Raw genomic sequence first — 15,525 nt, forward strand, 5'->3', positions numbered from 1 at the left:
AATGCTGTAATGAGAGGACAGTACGTGGCTTTCCCTGCACCGTGTGCTACTAGAGGTAATGCTGTAATGAGAAGACAGTACGTGGCTTTCCCCGCACTATGTGCCACTAGAGGTATTGCTGTAATGAGACGACAGTATGTGGCTTTCCCTGCACCTTGTGCTACTATAGGTAATGCTGTATTGAGAGGACAGTACGTGGCTTTCCCTGCACCGTGTCCCTCTAGAGGTGATGCTGTAATGAATGCTGTAATGAAAGGACAGTACGTGGCTTTCCCTGCACCGTGTCCCTCTAGAGGTGATGCTGTAATGAATGCTGTAATGAAAGGACAGTACATGGCTTTCCCTGCACCGTGTGCCACTAGAGGTGATGCTGTAATGAGAGGACAGTACGTGGCTTTCCCTGCACCGTGTCCATCTAGAGGTGATGCTGTAATGAGAGGACAGTATGTGGCTTTTCCTGCACCGTGTGCCACTAGAGGTAATGCTGTAATGAGAGGACAGTATGTGGCTTTCCCTGCACCATGTGCCACTAAAGGTGATGCTGTAATGAGAGGATAGTACGTGGCTTTCCCTGCCCCTTGTGCTACTAGAGGTGATGCGACAGTACGTGGCTTTCCCAGCACCATGTGCCACTAGAGGTAATGCTGTAATGAGAGGACAGTACGTGGCTTTCCCTGCACCATGTGTTACTAGAGGTAATGCTGTAATAGAGGACAATACGTGGCTTTCCCTGCACCGTGTGCCACTAGAGGTGATGCTGTAATGAGAGGACAGTACGTGGCTTTCCCTGCACCATGTGCTACTAGAGGTGATGCTGTAATGAGAGGACAGTACGTGGCTTTCCCTGCACCGTGTCCATCTAGAGGTAATGCTGTAATGAAAGGACAGTACGTGGCTTTCCCTGCACCGTGTGCTACTAGAGGTGATGCTGTAATGAGAGGACAGTACGTGGCTTTCCCTGCACCGTGTGCTACTAGAGGTGATGCTGTAATGAGAGGAGAGTACATGGCTTTCCCTGCACTGTGTGTTACTAGAGGTGATGCTGTAATGAGAGGACAGTACGTGGCTTTCCCTGCACCATGTGCTACTAGAGGTAATGCTGTAATGAGAGGACAGTACGTGGCTTTCCCTGCACCGTGTGGTACTAGAGGTAATGCTGTAATGAGATGACAGTACATGGTTTTCCCTGCACCATGTGCTGCTAGAGGTGATGCTGTAATGAGAGGACAGTACGTGGCTTTCCCTGCACCGTGTGGTACTAGAGGTGATGCTGTAATGAGAGGACAGTACGTGGCTTTCCCTGCACCGTGTGGTACTAGAGGTAATGCTGTAATGAGAGGACAGTACGTGGCTTTCCCTGCACCATGTGAGGACTGTATGTGGCGATTTTCTCATCTAATTTCACCCTTTAATCTATTGTGTGTAACTTCTTCCCTCGCCTCCTCTCCAAGTTCCCCGAGCTGCTGTTTGAAGAGGAGACGGAGCAGTGCGCCGATTTGTGCCTCAGGCTCCTCAGACATTGCAGTAGCAGTATCAGCACCATCCGGTCACACGCCAGCGCCTCACTCTACCTACTCATGAGACAGAACTTTGAAATCGGCAATGTAAGTACAGCAGCAGTCTGTGTTTTATTTGTCTGTAAGTAAATGCTGCTGAGTCCGGCAATCAGTCCAATCACTTCCGGCATTACCGAAGCGTCTCAGATATGACCAATAGGACACGTCTTATGACAACTTTTACCGGCGTTCCCAGTGAGATTCTATGGTCTTCCCTTGGATGATTCAACCTGCACATTACAATATCAATTGCCCAATATTACCTGTGATATCGCAAAATGTATGACCAGCGTCAATTATGTTCTTTTGGTATCTACCAAACTTTTAAGTCTAGGTAAGATGTTTATGCAGAGCTTGGTAGTCGGTTAGCACAATATATGTGATCCGACAAGATGTTTTCCATAAGCCTCTTCTGCCGCTGGTAAAGATGGTGTTGTTTTGGGGGGGTTTGTTTTGGCAGAATTTTGCCCGGGTGAAGATGCAGGTCACCATGTCTCTGTCCTCTCTGGTCGGAACATCTCAAAATTTCAATGAGGAGTTTTTGAGGCGCTCACTAAAGACGATATTGACCTACGCCGAGGAGGACCTGGAGCTACGGGAGACAACGTTCCCAGATCAGGTGAGAGCTTCATGCCAACTCTTCTGAAACCTGCAATTCTTTGTATGTAATGAGGCCTCCAGACCCAAAACAGATGTGTGGGCAGGATCAAGCTAAAATGTTGCGTGGTACCGTATGAGATAGGGGTGGACTGCTTTTTGTATACTATGTGGAGTGGAACATCATTTCCTAATATCAGTCCCTTTGGAGGAACTAGTCCAGGAGTGTCACAGACTGCACTCTGCACATGTGTGACTTGGATTTTGCTATAAGGGGTTAACCAGGGTTTCAGTCTGGCACCAGTTATCACCAGGTACACATCTAGCTGAAACACCCTTTACTTTATTCCTCCCACATCCACTCACCACTAGATGGCACCACTTATTGTAGTAGGTCAGTAGGTCCTTAAGACTCTGTTGCGCAAATGTACATGTTGGCGCACAGTATGCTCTGTGGTGGTGAAAGGGTTAACCTTTCACTCCCAGAGCATTCACAGCGCTAACACATTGTATTCTTATTATTCAAAGGGTTAACCTAACCAAGAAATACTTCTCTTTTTTTAAAAAAGGTTTATGGAGAAGGGATGGGGAACCTCAGGCCCGGGGGCTGAATAAGGCCCCCGGAATCATTTGGTCTGGCCCTCGGAGCTATTCTCTGCTAGCCTCATGTGGCTATCAGGGTGCCTAGAATGACGCCCTGCAGACAGAATCTATGCAGCAGTGCCGCCTGGAGCGTCCTTAGGACGCTTCAGAGGATCACACCACTGCCCTTACAGCTTCCCGGAGCATCCTCAGGATGCTTCGGGCAATGCTGTAATCACCAGCGATCGTGGCCCCGTCCCCCGTGTGACATAAAACGGAGGGGGCATGACCTGCACTGGGCGACTGCTTACATTATTTTATATATCAAATGGCCCTTGGCAGAAAAAAAGTTTCCCCACCCCTGCATTAGAGTAACCAGGACAAACTTATTACATTTTAGATTTAATATAAAAAAAAAAAAAATTACAAGGCTTCGATTATAATAAGATAAAAATAATAACAGAAGACATATGGAGTAAATGCACTAACAGGAGATTTATAAGGGAAACAATGACAGAAAACAGAACGATTACGTAGGAGTGGGGGGATGGGAAAGTCCTACTACTCACACCGCCATGCTCATTGAGAACACCTTTATGTAACAATATCCCCCGTCTTCACAGAAACCTTATTTTATATAGTTACCCCAGATTTATGGCGGGGGAGAAACTAAAGCTGTTTATCTGATCAGAAATCATTTATGGACAGTACTATGTTTATATTATTTATTGGTCCTCTTCTACAACAAGGAGCGACTGAGGTTCCCATGCCCGGACATAAGCTACAGACATTGTCTCTGCTCTGAGATATCGGTTTTGCACCTCGTTCAGTGCATTGTGTCAGGCTGACATAGACTCTAGTGATTTCCTCTGCTTCCCGAGAAAACAGACCATGGAATTCCTTCCTTTGTAGAAAAGGAATTGTACTAGGGATGTGCAGACTCGGATTAGTTCGGATTTTCCCGCCAAATTTGGATTTTTCCCTCCAAAAATCGGGTCTCAGAAAGAGGTAAAACGACATCTTTCATGGACAAACATCATCTTCCATGGACTTTTGTCCAGGAATAATGATGTTTGTCCATGAAAGATGACGTTTTGTCTCTTTCTGAGACCCGATTTTTGGAGGGAAAAATCCGAACTCGGCGTGCAAATTCGAACCTATCCGAGCCTGCACATCCCTAAATTGTACATTAGTGTCCACAATTTAATTTGTGTTTTGTTACTTCCATCACTTGTCATAGTCTATAGATGGGATAATTCTGGTCATGTCTGTATATTGTTGGTTCCAGGTCCAGGATCTTGTGTTTAATCTCCATATGATCCTTTCGGACACGGTTAAGATGAAAGAACACCAGGAAGACCCTGAGATGCTGATAGACCTGATGTACAGGTGGGAAAACCGGTTGCTAAAACCAAAATACACCGTAGAGAGGGAAACCATCCCAGACTATAGCCGTGTTGTGCAGCCATTATGATATTTACTTACTCCAAACGTATTTCTTTCTTTTTTTATTAACATTGGATATCGCAACACCCCCAGTACACACAGATTTTTATTTAGCTCTTTGTCAGCTAATTTCCTTGCGCCTTTGGTTTAGAATTGCAAAAGGCTACCAGACGTCACCTGACCTGCGGTTGACATGGCTGCAAAACATGGCGGGAAAACACACTGAAAGGAGCAACCACGCAGAATCGGCGCAGTGTCTGGTGCACTCTGCGGCTCTGGTGGCCGAGTACCTCAGCATGCTGGAGGACAGGAAGTACCTTCCGGTGGGCTGTGTCACCTTCCAGGTAAGTGCACACTGACGTTGGGGGGAACTATGGTCCATTATGAGGGAAAATTAATTTAAGAATATCCGTGTGGCAGATATGAGTATGTTAGATTTTCGCGTCACCTGTAGTACAGCCATTACGTGGTAGCGCTTACACTGACTTGGCGCCTCACAGCAGGGTTCGTGTGGCTTTTATAATCATTTTCAGGTTCCTCGTGTAGTCCTGTAAGATAGAAAGTCTGTGCCGTGGCATTCCATCGCGTCTGATTGGTTGGCAAGGACCATCCAATCAGAGCACGGAAGAGTATATAAGTAGGAGGCTCGGCTCTGAGTGTCAGTAATTGCGCACTGGGTGGTGTAGGAGAGAGAGGAACAAATTCAGCCAGTGAGATCTGAAGTAAAGGCGGCTACTAGGAATAAAGGGGTGTTAGAAAGAGGATTAGGGTGCGACAACCATGTTTTTGTTTTCCCTTTGCGCTGTGGTCGGGATTTTGTGCTGCTGACACCAATAACATTAACTTGTTTTCCGCAGAACATTTCCTCCAACGTCCTGGAGGAGTCTGCAGTTTCGGACGATGTGGTGTCGCCGGATGAAGAAGGCATTTGCTCAGGGAAGTATTTTACAGAGGCCGGACTGGTGGGACTTCTAGAACAGGCCGCGGCGTCCTTCTCCTTGGTAATTAACGATACATTTTGTGTTCCTCTTTTCACATCAACCGTTCGAAACCAGGCGAGCCTGCTCCATCGCTCGCCCCCTCAGATAAAATGGCTGCTGCTTTCGCTCAGCCACCATTTCCACAGCCTGACTGGAACAGAAATCAGTCCAGCCTCTCTGCCTGTAATAGCATGGAGAGCCCTCGCTTGCCCTCAGATAAAATGGCTGCTGCTTTCGCTCAGCCAACATTTCCACAGCCTGACTGGAACAGAAATCAGCCCAGCCTCTCTGCCTGTAATTGCATGGAGAGCCCTCGCCATCGCTCGCCCTCAGATAAAATGGCTGCTGCTTTCGCTCAGCCACCATTTCCACAGCCTGACTGGAACAGAAATCAGCCCAGCCTCTCTGCCTGTAATTGCATCTTGTATGCAAGTTGATCTCCCTTCCCTGCCTCGGGCTCCTCCTCTCAGAAAATGTTAATTTACTCTAAATACTGTGTCTTGTCGTTTGCCCTGAATGGAAAAGCTTTTGAGGCCGCTCCATCCATCTTCTCACAGCTGGTAGCAGCGGGAATCGCGGCTGCCATAAATCACTCACAAATGTGTTGCACATAAGGTGACTCTGTAAAATAGCGCGTCAGAGGGCAAAATCTCCTTTTTGCTTTTCCCTGAAAGAAGATCCGTCGTCAAAGGAAGCTTTTAAGGGGGGAGGTGTACCAAGCCTTGGGGAGAGAGAAAATGGAGAAGTTGTGCAAAACAGGCAATCCGCTTCTAGCTGTCATTTATCCAGCAGCGTCTTTGAGATGACGGCTAGAAGCTGATTTCCACTTTCTCTCTCCAAGACTTGACGCATCTCTCCTTAAGGGCCATATTCAATTAGAAGTGAAAAGCCGAGATCCTCGAAAACGTATCGCCGATTGTGACTTTTCGCATGTCGGAAAAGTATCGCCGTATTCAATTTCATTCGCTTTTCGCGTACGCGAAAAACGCAATGCAACGTAATGGGCGGGAAAAGATTCGCCTCTAAATAGGTGGAGAAAAAAGTGCAAAACCGCTATTTTGGGGTGCAAAGGTGGGGAAACCGCTCAGCACCCTTGGGACAGCCCCCAAAGGATAACTGCGCAAAAAAAAAGTGAGGAACACCCCAAAAAAGCTCTTTGAAAATGGGGGCGAAAAAATGCAAAGTGGGGGTACAAACTTAAAAACTTGCGAAATAGACTTTTGGGGGGTCTGCAAGTATGGGGGTGAGGTGTTTTTTGGATTGTAGGTGCTTGCCGAAGGTGCGTTTTTAAAGTATTTTTTAAACTTTACTTTAGCGACTTTAAACCATGCTTCTCCCCATTTTCAAGTACCCCAAATTTGACAGGAGTACTTATTTTCACCAAAAAACCTGCTTAATGCTATTCTTCACCACTTGTGCAAAGACGCAAATTAGAAGAAAATGACACCCCTTAAGTACCCCAAATAGCTTTATTAGGGCTATTTGGGGGCATGTACATTGCTCCTTTTGGGGGGTGTCGGGCTCATTTCTCCAATTACGTCAGGTTTCGCCAGGTTTGCATTCGCCGGGTTGCGTTTTCGCGTCATTTGGAATTGAATAGGGTGAATCGCTGGTATGCGTATGCGCGCAATAAGTTAACATGGCTAAAAGTACGGCAGGCGAAAAAGTATCGCGGGTGAGAAACTAATTGAATATGGCCCTAAGTCCCTTATATTTAGTCTTTGCTGCTAATTCTGCTCCTTGTTACTGTATTACCTAGTACATCCTATAGCGAGATTTGTATCCTAGCAACAGAGACACATAAAAGTAAAACAGTCGGCACATTAAAGGGCACCTACCCCTGAATTTATTGCTGATTTGGAGGAGTCGTATATGCTCCCATTACAGCTTGCGTCACGGTGACAACATCACGGCTCACTGGCATCTCATGAATGGCGCCAGTAGGTTGCCCGCAGCCAGATTCTATGGGGTGTATATGGTAAATTCACTAAAACGGGCCAGCGGTGGTGTTACCCATAGCAACCAATCAGATTTTGTCAATCATTTTCTAGAATGCAATAGAGAGTGATCGCTATAATCTGATTGGTTGCTATGGGCGACACCTCCAGTTTTCATTTTTAGAAACTTAGTAAATCTACCTCCCGTGTAAACATAATATGGAATTTTAGTTATACCATAGTAGAGGATAATTATATTTGTGATTTATTATTATCGTTTGTGTAGCGCCCTAATTGCACGGCATATCGTTCCCCGCACCACAGGAGCTTACAGTCTAATTCTCTGGCGCACCCCCACACACTAGGGTCCTTTTTGTTTGTAGCCAATTAACCTATCGGTAATGATTTTTTTTTGAAGTGTGAGGAAAAATTGGTACAAGATCTATTTTGGATGTATAGCGGCCTGGTAACGTAATGGAAGCATCGTCTGGCATTAAAGTGACTGCAGGTCTCATTCTGCAAACGGTACTGTCTACTTTTGACGAGATCCGTTTTAGACCATGTTAGACTATTATACGGTGCACCCTACTGTCTGGAGGGGATGTAGTCAGGATGCCGGCAGTCGAAAAATGCCGACAGTGAACGCTCGGTATGGGACTAAAGATAAGCGTCTAAACACCAACGCCTATCATTAGCCCCACGCCGAAATCCCGACGCCTGGCATACCGAACGTAGGTAAGCCGGGTGTTGCAAGCTCTTAGCCGCGGGGGGGGAGTTAGGTTTAGGGACTCCCAGGGGAGACTTAGGGTCAGGCACCCCCCCGGGAGGGTTAGGCCAGGGAAAGGGGAGGTTAGGGTTAGGCACCACTGGGGGGATGTTAGGGTTAGGCGCTCCCCCCTGGGAGGGTCAGGTTTAGGGTGCGGGGAGGGAGGGTTAGGTTTAGGCACCCCTGGGGGGAGGTTAGGGTTAGGCACCACTAAGGGAGGGTTATGGTTAGAGGGGGGAGGGGTAGGGGACTTACTTACCCTAGTCGGGATCTTCATCTGCCGGCCGTCAGACTTAGGTCCGGCGGTATTACATACCGATTCCGTCTAGAGATGGTACGGCAAGTGACAGGGACAATATTTGCAGTTACCAATGTAACAATTAAAGGATTAATCTCTCAGCATGGGACGTCCGTGTTTCAGCTGCTCTCATTGTATTTTCCTTAGCACATGGGACGTCCGGGTTTCAGCTGCTCTCAGTATATTTTCCTTAGCACATGGGACGTCCGTGTTTCAGCTGCTCTCAGTATACTTTCCTTAGCACATGGGACGTCCGTGTTTCAGCTGCTCTCAGTATATTTTCCTTAGCACATGGGACGTCCGTGTTTCAGCTGCTCTCAGTATATTTTCCTTAGCACATGGGACGTCCGTGTTTCAGCTGCTCTCAGTATATTTTCCTTAGCACATGGGACGTCCGTGTTTCAGCTGCTCTCAGTATATTTTCCTTAGCACATGGGACGTCCGTGTTTCAGCTGCTCTCAGTATATTTTCCTTAGCACATGGGACGTCCGTGTTTCAGCTGCTCTCAGTATATTTTCCTTAGCACATGGGACGTCCGTGTTTCAGCTGCTCTCAGTATATTTACCTTAGCACATGGGACGTCCGTGTTTCAGCTGCTCTCAGTATATTTTGGGTACTCACTAGTAGCTGCTGCTTGTCTAGCGATGAGATCACCATGGCAGAGCTGGGTACACAGATGACTTTGTTCTGCGCTTCTCAGTTTGCAGGGGTCCGCTAAGCGCAGCGAGATGGAGGTGTTTGTCAGAGCCGTAACTAGACTTTTGGTGCCCTGTGCCAGGAAGAGCATTAGTGCACTTTGCCCAATCAATCACAGAAACCGTCCCAATGTCACCCCCAGTGTATGACCAATGTAAGGCAGTGGGTGAGACAAATCTGAGCAGTATTTTAGGAGAACGCTTTTATATCATTTTAAGATTTGGTTGGATTTTTGACGTGGTGATTGCAGCTTTCCTCACGTATATGGGGTAAGTTTCCAAACGTCAAAGTTTCTGGGGCTTTTGGCTGGTGAATATAGAGGGGCAATGATATTACATACAAAACACTCCTGGTTTTGTCTTTTTAATATTATTGCCCCAATAAACTATATAGGGGGTATAGGGGCAAAACTGAGTCTCGTGTGCTTCACATGTGTCTCTCATTATATGGGTTGGGTACAGGATCCCGGCAGTCAGAATCTTGTTGCTGGCATCACGACAGGGTTAGGATACAGATACCTGTTGGTCAGTTCCCTAACCTGCCTAAACCTAACCCCCCCCCCCCCCCCCCCTAGTGCCTAACTCCTAACCCTTCCCCTGGCGCCTAAACCCTAATCCTAACCCTCCCCCTAACTCCAGTACTTACCGTCGGGATCGGCTGGGATTCTGACAGGTGTCGGGATTCCAGCATCGGTATTCTAATCGCTGGCATCCCAACTGTCGGGATTATCATCTCCATCATACCCAGGTGCCCAGGATGAGTTGTGTATATTACAGTAACTGCTGTACCTTAATAGTGTCCAGTGTTCTTGAGTTATCTCTCTCCAATTTGTGGTTGCGTAGAGCACCTGCGTTTAGTACTGTATCGGACTCACGGTTTTCTGATGGTTAATTGAGTTCACATTCACCTGTGATTGGTCTTGCCCATTGCTCCGTCTGATTGGCTAATGAACTTTTTCCAGGCCGGCATGTACGAGGCTGTGAATGACGTCTACAAAGTTCTTATCCCCATACATGAAGCCAACCGAGATGCCAAGAAGTTGTGTACAATTCACGGTAAACTGCAGGACGCGTTCAGCAAGATCGTCCACCAGGTAATGAGAACCCTTTTCTGTGCTGTCCTGTACGGTTCCTACTGTCGCACAGGGGATGTTAATGGAAGACTACTCTGCAGCCACGCTTGGAAGAGGATCCGTCATTAATCATTTGTGTGTCAATCTCACTTACATTTCATTTTCTTCTTTCCCAATCCATCACTGTAAATTCACTTTTTACACTGGTAGAAGGCTGCTCAATCTGTCTCCTCACTCTTCTTTGCATAGAATGCCGCTGGCACTGTAGATCAGAGCTGCCATGAATACGAGGGCAGGGACAGATAAGAAAAACCTATTAGAGGAAGCATATCCAGGACAGATATCTAACGCGATGTGTAGCTCATTTTTCAACACTACGGACTCAAAGAAAGTAAAGTCCAATATAATAATTTACTTCGTAGTCTCCAGGTATACTGAAATGCATATTTTAAAAATCCATAACCCAACACATTGTGCAATATAAATACAACATATTGTACCTCACACAATCCTATTGCGAGATAGGACCTACATCCTTTTTATCGGTTACCGCTATAATATGGTGCTGTGTCCATGCACTATTAATTTTAATTTATCATTTGTGGTCACTAACAATAATTATTTATAGTAAAGTGCCCTCTAGTGGCTATTACACATATTGCAGCCTTAACATTCAAGGGATAGGATGAGATTTCGTGCATTAAAATACTCCTACACTCGTCACAGCTCTGAAAATGTTTCTTTATCTGCTCTATAAATATACATACTGCCTACAGGAGGTGGAGGAGGCGGATGTGCACAGTACATTCAGACATATGACATTTACAGTAAATAATAAATATGTTTACTCTCTCTGAAATCTACAGACGAGAAAACTGTTCTGGAAAAAGTCAGAAGCCTTATTACCCCCCTATAGCGATGACTTATACTAATGTAAAAACAAAAAAAGGTTCCCAACAGAGATGAGAGCCTGTAATACATGGCTCCGCGCCGTGTTGTGTAATCCTGTTGTGTTCAGCAGTCTCGTACACTGTATACAGTTGTTCTAGGACATTGTTACAGTGAATTAATTTTATTTTATAAACCGTGTCTATGAGAGATGTTCTGCTCTCTCCGGCATGGACTTCACCCAGTAAGGGGAAACCATGAAGCTGTTCCAAGAGCTAGCCCTCTACTTTCAGGCTGTACTCTCCTGGGCCTGGCTCCTGTATATCCTTACAGGAAGCGTGCACAGGAGAAAGCATAGCGTGCCTTACACAAATGTGGTCTCTCCCGGGGAACCCGCCGTTTATATATTTTAGTACATAAAACACTGATATCATAGGACCTGGAGATTGGCAAATATTGTCCTGTTGTTCTGGAATTCCATAGAGGCTGAGATTCTGGAATCTAATCCTCATACCAATACCACCAACAGGTCATGTTTTCAGGATTTTTTTTCTTTGGACACAGTTGTCACAATTACTGGGCCATCTAAATAGGTCTACCCATCTGTGTTTAATGTGCTGGAGGTACGTGAGGATTGAGAACCCCTGTGATAGTTTCTGCCCTGCATAGCCATCATTTGTTATCAAAGCAGAATTTAATAATCTGGGTCCTTGTAATTTGCACTTATTTGACCTCATGTCAAGTGACCCCTCTCATAATAACTTATTAATAACATGCCTTGCTCCCTCTCCTCCAGCGGAATATTCACCAACACCTCCAACAGCACAATGACAACACGTATCCCATTACTCCAGCCCACCCATCACTCTGCCACCCACGGGCCCGGTCACGGTAACCTGCCACATGCAGTGCCATGTCACGGTCCTCTTCGCTGTCCGGTCACAGGCCTCTACCACTCGTGGTGCCCTGTCATGGACCTCACAGATGCTTGGTTAACTGGTGGGTCCTGCCTGTGGTGTGGGCACTTACAGATAAACTGATAATAAAAGTACAAACACAAACACACACACACTCTGCAAGTGTTGAAAAAGAAAATAGATATTCAGGGACTTCTCAGTCCTATTTAAATATTAAGTCTCCCCCCACTATCAACTCCAAACCATATCCTATAAATCCCAACCGCACATTACAGATTACATGCTCACTGACTTTAGGTTACAGGATTTGTCAGCTAAATGGGAACATCTCTTCATCATATCCATAAATCTATATATATGTACGACTTTGCTAAGCACAATTTAGACTGTGGAAAGAATTGAAACCATTGTTTGTTTTTTATCACTGACCTTCTCTCCTGGTCGGGGGTCGTCCTACATTCGGGCTGCAGTCGGCTACTTGTGGATCTTCGGCTGCGGTGAAACATCCGATTCCGCAGCTCCTGCTGACGGTCGGCAGTTTCACCAACGCTTGAGAGCCAGCGGTGGCCGAGGCCTGCTCGTGGCAGCTTGTTACAGTCTTGTTCATGTGTATTTATTATATTTCCCGTGACGCTGTTTTTTTATTTTCTTGTTATACAGAGTACTGGCTGGGAGGTAGGTAACCATGCAGTCAGAAAAGACCACTAATAGTCTGAGATGCTCCTGCAATGCTTCCCCCACATGTGCTAGCTGTGGGACGTCTGTCTTTCTGTCTTCTCTGAGCTGCAACCATTAACCAAAACACATTCCATTCAGAGTTTCCTGTGGTCACGGTAAATGTCATTGTGGCCTGCGAGCCGCTGCATGGAGTTTCAGACACGCCACACTAATAAAAGTTTAGTGAATATCATGCCCCCATCATCATTTAGAGAGAGTCTTCTCTTCCATCAACCTCTCTCTCTCCACTCCCACCCCCCCCAAATCAAGGGGTCGATTTAGAGCAGTCCCCTTCCTGTGACAATGGCTGAATGGATGCCACCCGCCAGTCGGGAGACGTTGCCTATTGTTACGAGCACACTGCCGGACATGTTTGATGTAAAGTCCCGTGTCTTGGCCGTCGGGAAGCTGGTGGCCGCCTGTGGTTCTCCAAACCAATAGGTGGACATTACTGTGCCAGCATGTGGCATACTCAGGGAGAGATGTATCAAGAGAGAGACAGTGGAGAAGTTGCCCCTAGCAACCAATCAGCTTTTAACTGTCATTTTATAGACGGCTAGATAAATGATTGGTTGAGGGAACATCCTCATTTTATCTGTGTCCAAGGTTTGATACATCTCCCCCCTCACTTTTTATTTTAAACAGAGAACGTAACTGGACCTTTTTGTTATAAGAAAATAAAACTATAGCTTAAAAGACCTAGATCAAGCACGTACAGCTACACACTGCAATCTTCTGAAAGTCCATCTGGAATTCCAGATACGGGAGCGGAAGCACTTTTCATGCATAAATCCTTTCTGCTTTGGAAGTGGGACGTGAAAGAAAATGGGTCTGGAATCTGCACATTCAATTCCAAATGTATTGAGTACTTACGATATATGGAGCCATATAAGGTGTGAGCTACAGCGTAGACCAGAGGGAGTGTGGTGGGGACAGAAGCTCTCGTGATGATCACTGATGGTCTCGCAAACCAGGCCCTTCTCCTAATCCCTGTTCTGACACGGAGACTCCAGCAGAGGGCAGTCACGCAGCGGACAACATAGGTAATGTCGTTGACCGGTATAATCAGCTGATCGTACATGCAGGACAGTCTATGCTACATGATGGTGCTTTGGGGTCATAATATGGGAAGGGGAATAAATAGACTTGAGAAAAGATCCAGAGATGTAGTTCCGAGATGTGCAGCCTAGCCCACTACTCACTGGCCTCAATAATAACCTTGTGTTCAACCTTTCACAAATTAAGCTGTTTAAGATGAGGAGGGGGAGGGTTGACATACCGGTCAGGGTTGCTGTCAAGTGGTATGTCAGATTTAAAGGAGGTTGTCCTCTTCAAACCCCAATCTTCTGGGGACCCCCACCATTACCAGAATGCGGCCTGATAGACAATAAAATATTTGGAATTGAATGTGCCAGGTGGAGGAGGCAGTTTTCCTTTGTTTTTCTCAATTCCTCCGCATGAAGGTGGCGCTGTTGCATGTTTCCTGCATATGTTAAACCCAATTTAACATCATTTGTTTTGTTGTGAAAATATAAATAATAGTTACACACCGAAGGGTCATCTGCCAACCAAAAGTCAGGACTACCCTTCAGTTTATCAGATACACTGTAAACTGCCGTATCTAGCTGCATGGCGGCCGAGATGGTTGAACACGCAATCTCCTCCAGCGGTCGCATCGCTCCCTGGCGACGCTAGGAAATCGCAACGATCTGGGAGCTTACACCCAGTGACATGGGAGATGGTCACATCTACACCAGTCCTTGTTGCCTTCCTGCTTTGAGGACTATCGGGATATAATCTTCTATTGCTAAAGAATAAAAAAAGTAAAGTGAGCTTTTATAGGAAATATGTATAAAGCAGTCTGATCAGACACGTCGTTTGTGCTGGCGAGGATTGTAGAAGTAATCCCTGCCAGGGCCTGTAAACAGGGATACGTGAACCGTTGTCTGACGTATGTCGGATGCATAATGCAAAATGCAGTCTGGTCTAGTCCTCGATGTAGTAACTGATAATCTGTGCACAGGAACCATAAATGTCCAGGCACAGTCTACCCCTTTACATTTTATCAGACATCGCTGTGAATAGCCTGTGCGCTTACGATGAGCATCAATAATAACTATATCGGCGTCCGTTTGTAGACGTTGTTAGCAGAGCACATCTCAGTGGTGAGTGGTAACAACTCCGCTCCCTGACTTCACAAGCCCTTACATTGGGAGTTGTTAATCCATTTATTCAGGTCTGACCCTCAGTTGTGATTTATTGTTGCTAAATCGACCCCTGAATTTGAATTATTTTTTTTTACCAGTTTGTCCAGTCATGTCTGCATGCAAACTCCCATCCTATATCTCCATCCTCTAATTCTGAGGTAGGCAAACTGTAGCTATCCAGCTGTTGGGGACTACACGTACCAGCATGCCCTGTGAGCCAGAGTCTGACAGGACATACTGGTACATAACTGGGGAGCTACGGATTGTAGTTGTCCAGTTGTTGTGGACTACACGTACCAGCATGCCCTGTGGGCCAGAGTCTGGCAGGACATACTGGTACATAGCTGGGGAGCTCCGGGTTGCTTTCCACAAACTAATTCTGCATGCATGCGGTCTCTACTTAAAAGGGCCAAAACCTGAACTGCAAGTTGTTGTAGAAAAAGAAGTTTTGAATAACATTCACACACACATATATATATATATTTAATAAATGTGCGTGTAAAAGTTTCCATACCGTGACAGAACGTGAGATATTTCACATTTTATTAACATTTGCTGTGTAGCCAAGTACTGGATTCTGCCATAGCAGACCGGGCCTGGATGCTGCAACCTTCAGTAGAATTACTGACCGGAATACAGCGCCCTTCCGTCAGGTACAAGACGCTCTACTCCTGGACTTCCCACCTCATGTATGATTGCAGTCACCTGTGTAGCACTAGGAGGGGAATTCAATATGAAACGTAAACTTCGCTGTCGAAGTTTACGTTTCATATCGGAGCTTTTACCTGGGATAAAGTATCAGGCGCGCGCCCGCTTATCCCCGTATTCAATATGAAACTAACGAAAACGGGAACCTGTGAAGTGGG

The 15,525-nt window shown here is 46.1% G+C and overlaps 1 protein-coding gene across 12 annotated transcripts in view; it reads left to right on the top strand.

Moving 5' to 3' along the window:
• DOCK7 (dedicator of cytokinesis 7) overlaps positions 1-15,525 on the top strand; it is a 219,732-nt gene that overhangs the window by 175,324 nt on the left and 28,883 nt on the right. For 8 of the 12 annotated variants that reach the window (XM_088447846.1, XM_088447849.1, XM_088447850.1 and 5 more), the window contains 7 exons: positions 1,452-1,604; positions 2,017-2,175; positions 4,024-4,124; positions 4,333-4,525; positions 5,039-5,182; positions 9,820-9,951; positions 12,396-12,410. In XM_088447846.1, coding sequence (XP_088303972.1) covers positions 1,452-1,604; positions 2,017-2,175; positions 4,024-4,124; positions 4,333-4,525; positions 5,039-5,182; positions 9,820-9,951; positions 12,396-12,410 — 897 coding nt within the window. The remainder of the gene's footprint in view (positions 1-1,451; positions 1,605-2,016; positions 2,176-4,023; positions 4,125-4,332; positions 4,526-5,038; positions 5,183-9,819; positions 9,952-12,395; positions 12,411-15,525) is intronic. The other 4 variants (XM_088447847.1, XM_088447852.1, XM_088447853.1 and 1 more) reach the window with 1 other exon arrangement.

The sequence above is a fragment of the Taudactylus pleione genome, unplaced genomic scaffold (assembly GCF_031769625.1).
Source record: "Taudactylus pleione unplaced genomic scaffold, aTauple2 ptg000442l, whole genome shotgun sequence".
Taxonomy (NCBI): domain Eukaryota; kingdom Metazoa; phylum Chordata; class Amphibia; order Anura; family Myobatrachidae; genus Taudactylus; species Taudactylus pleione.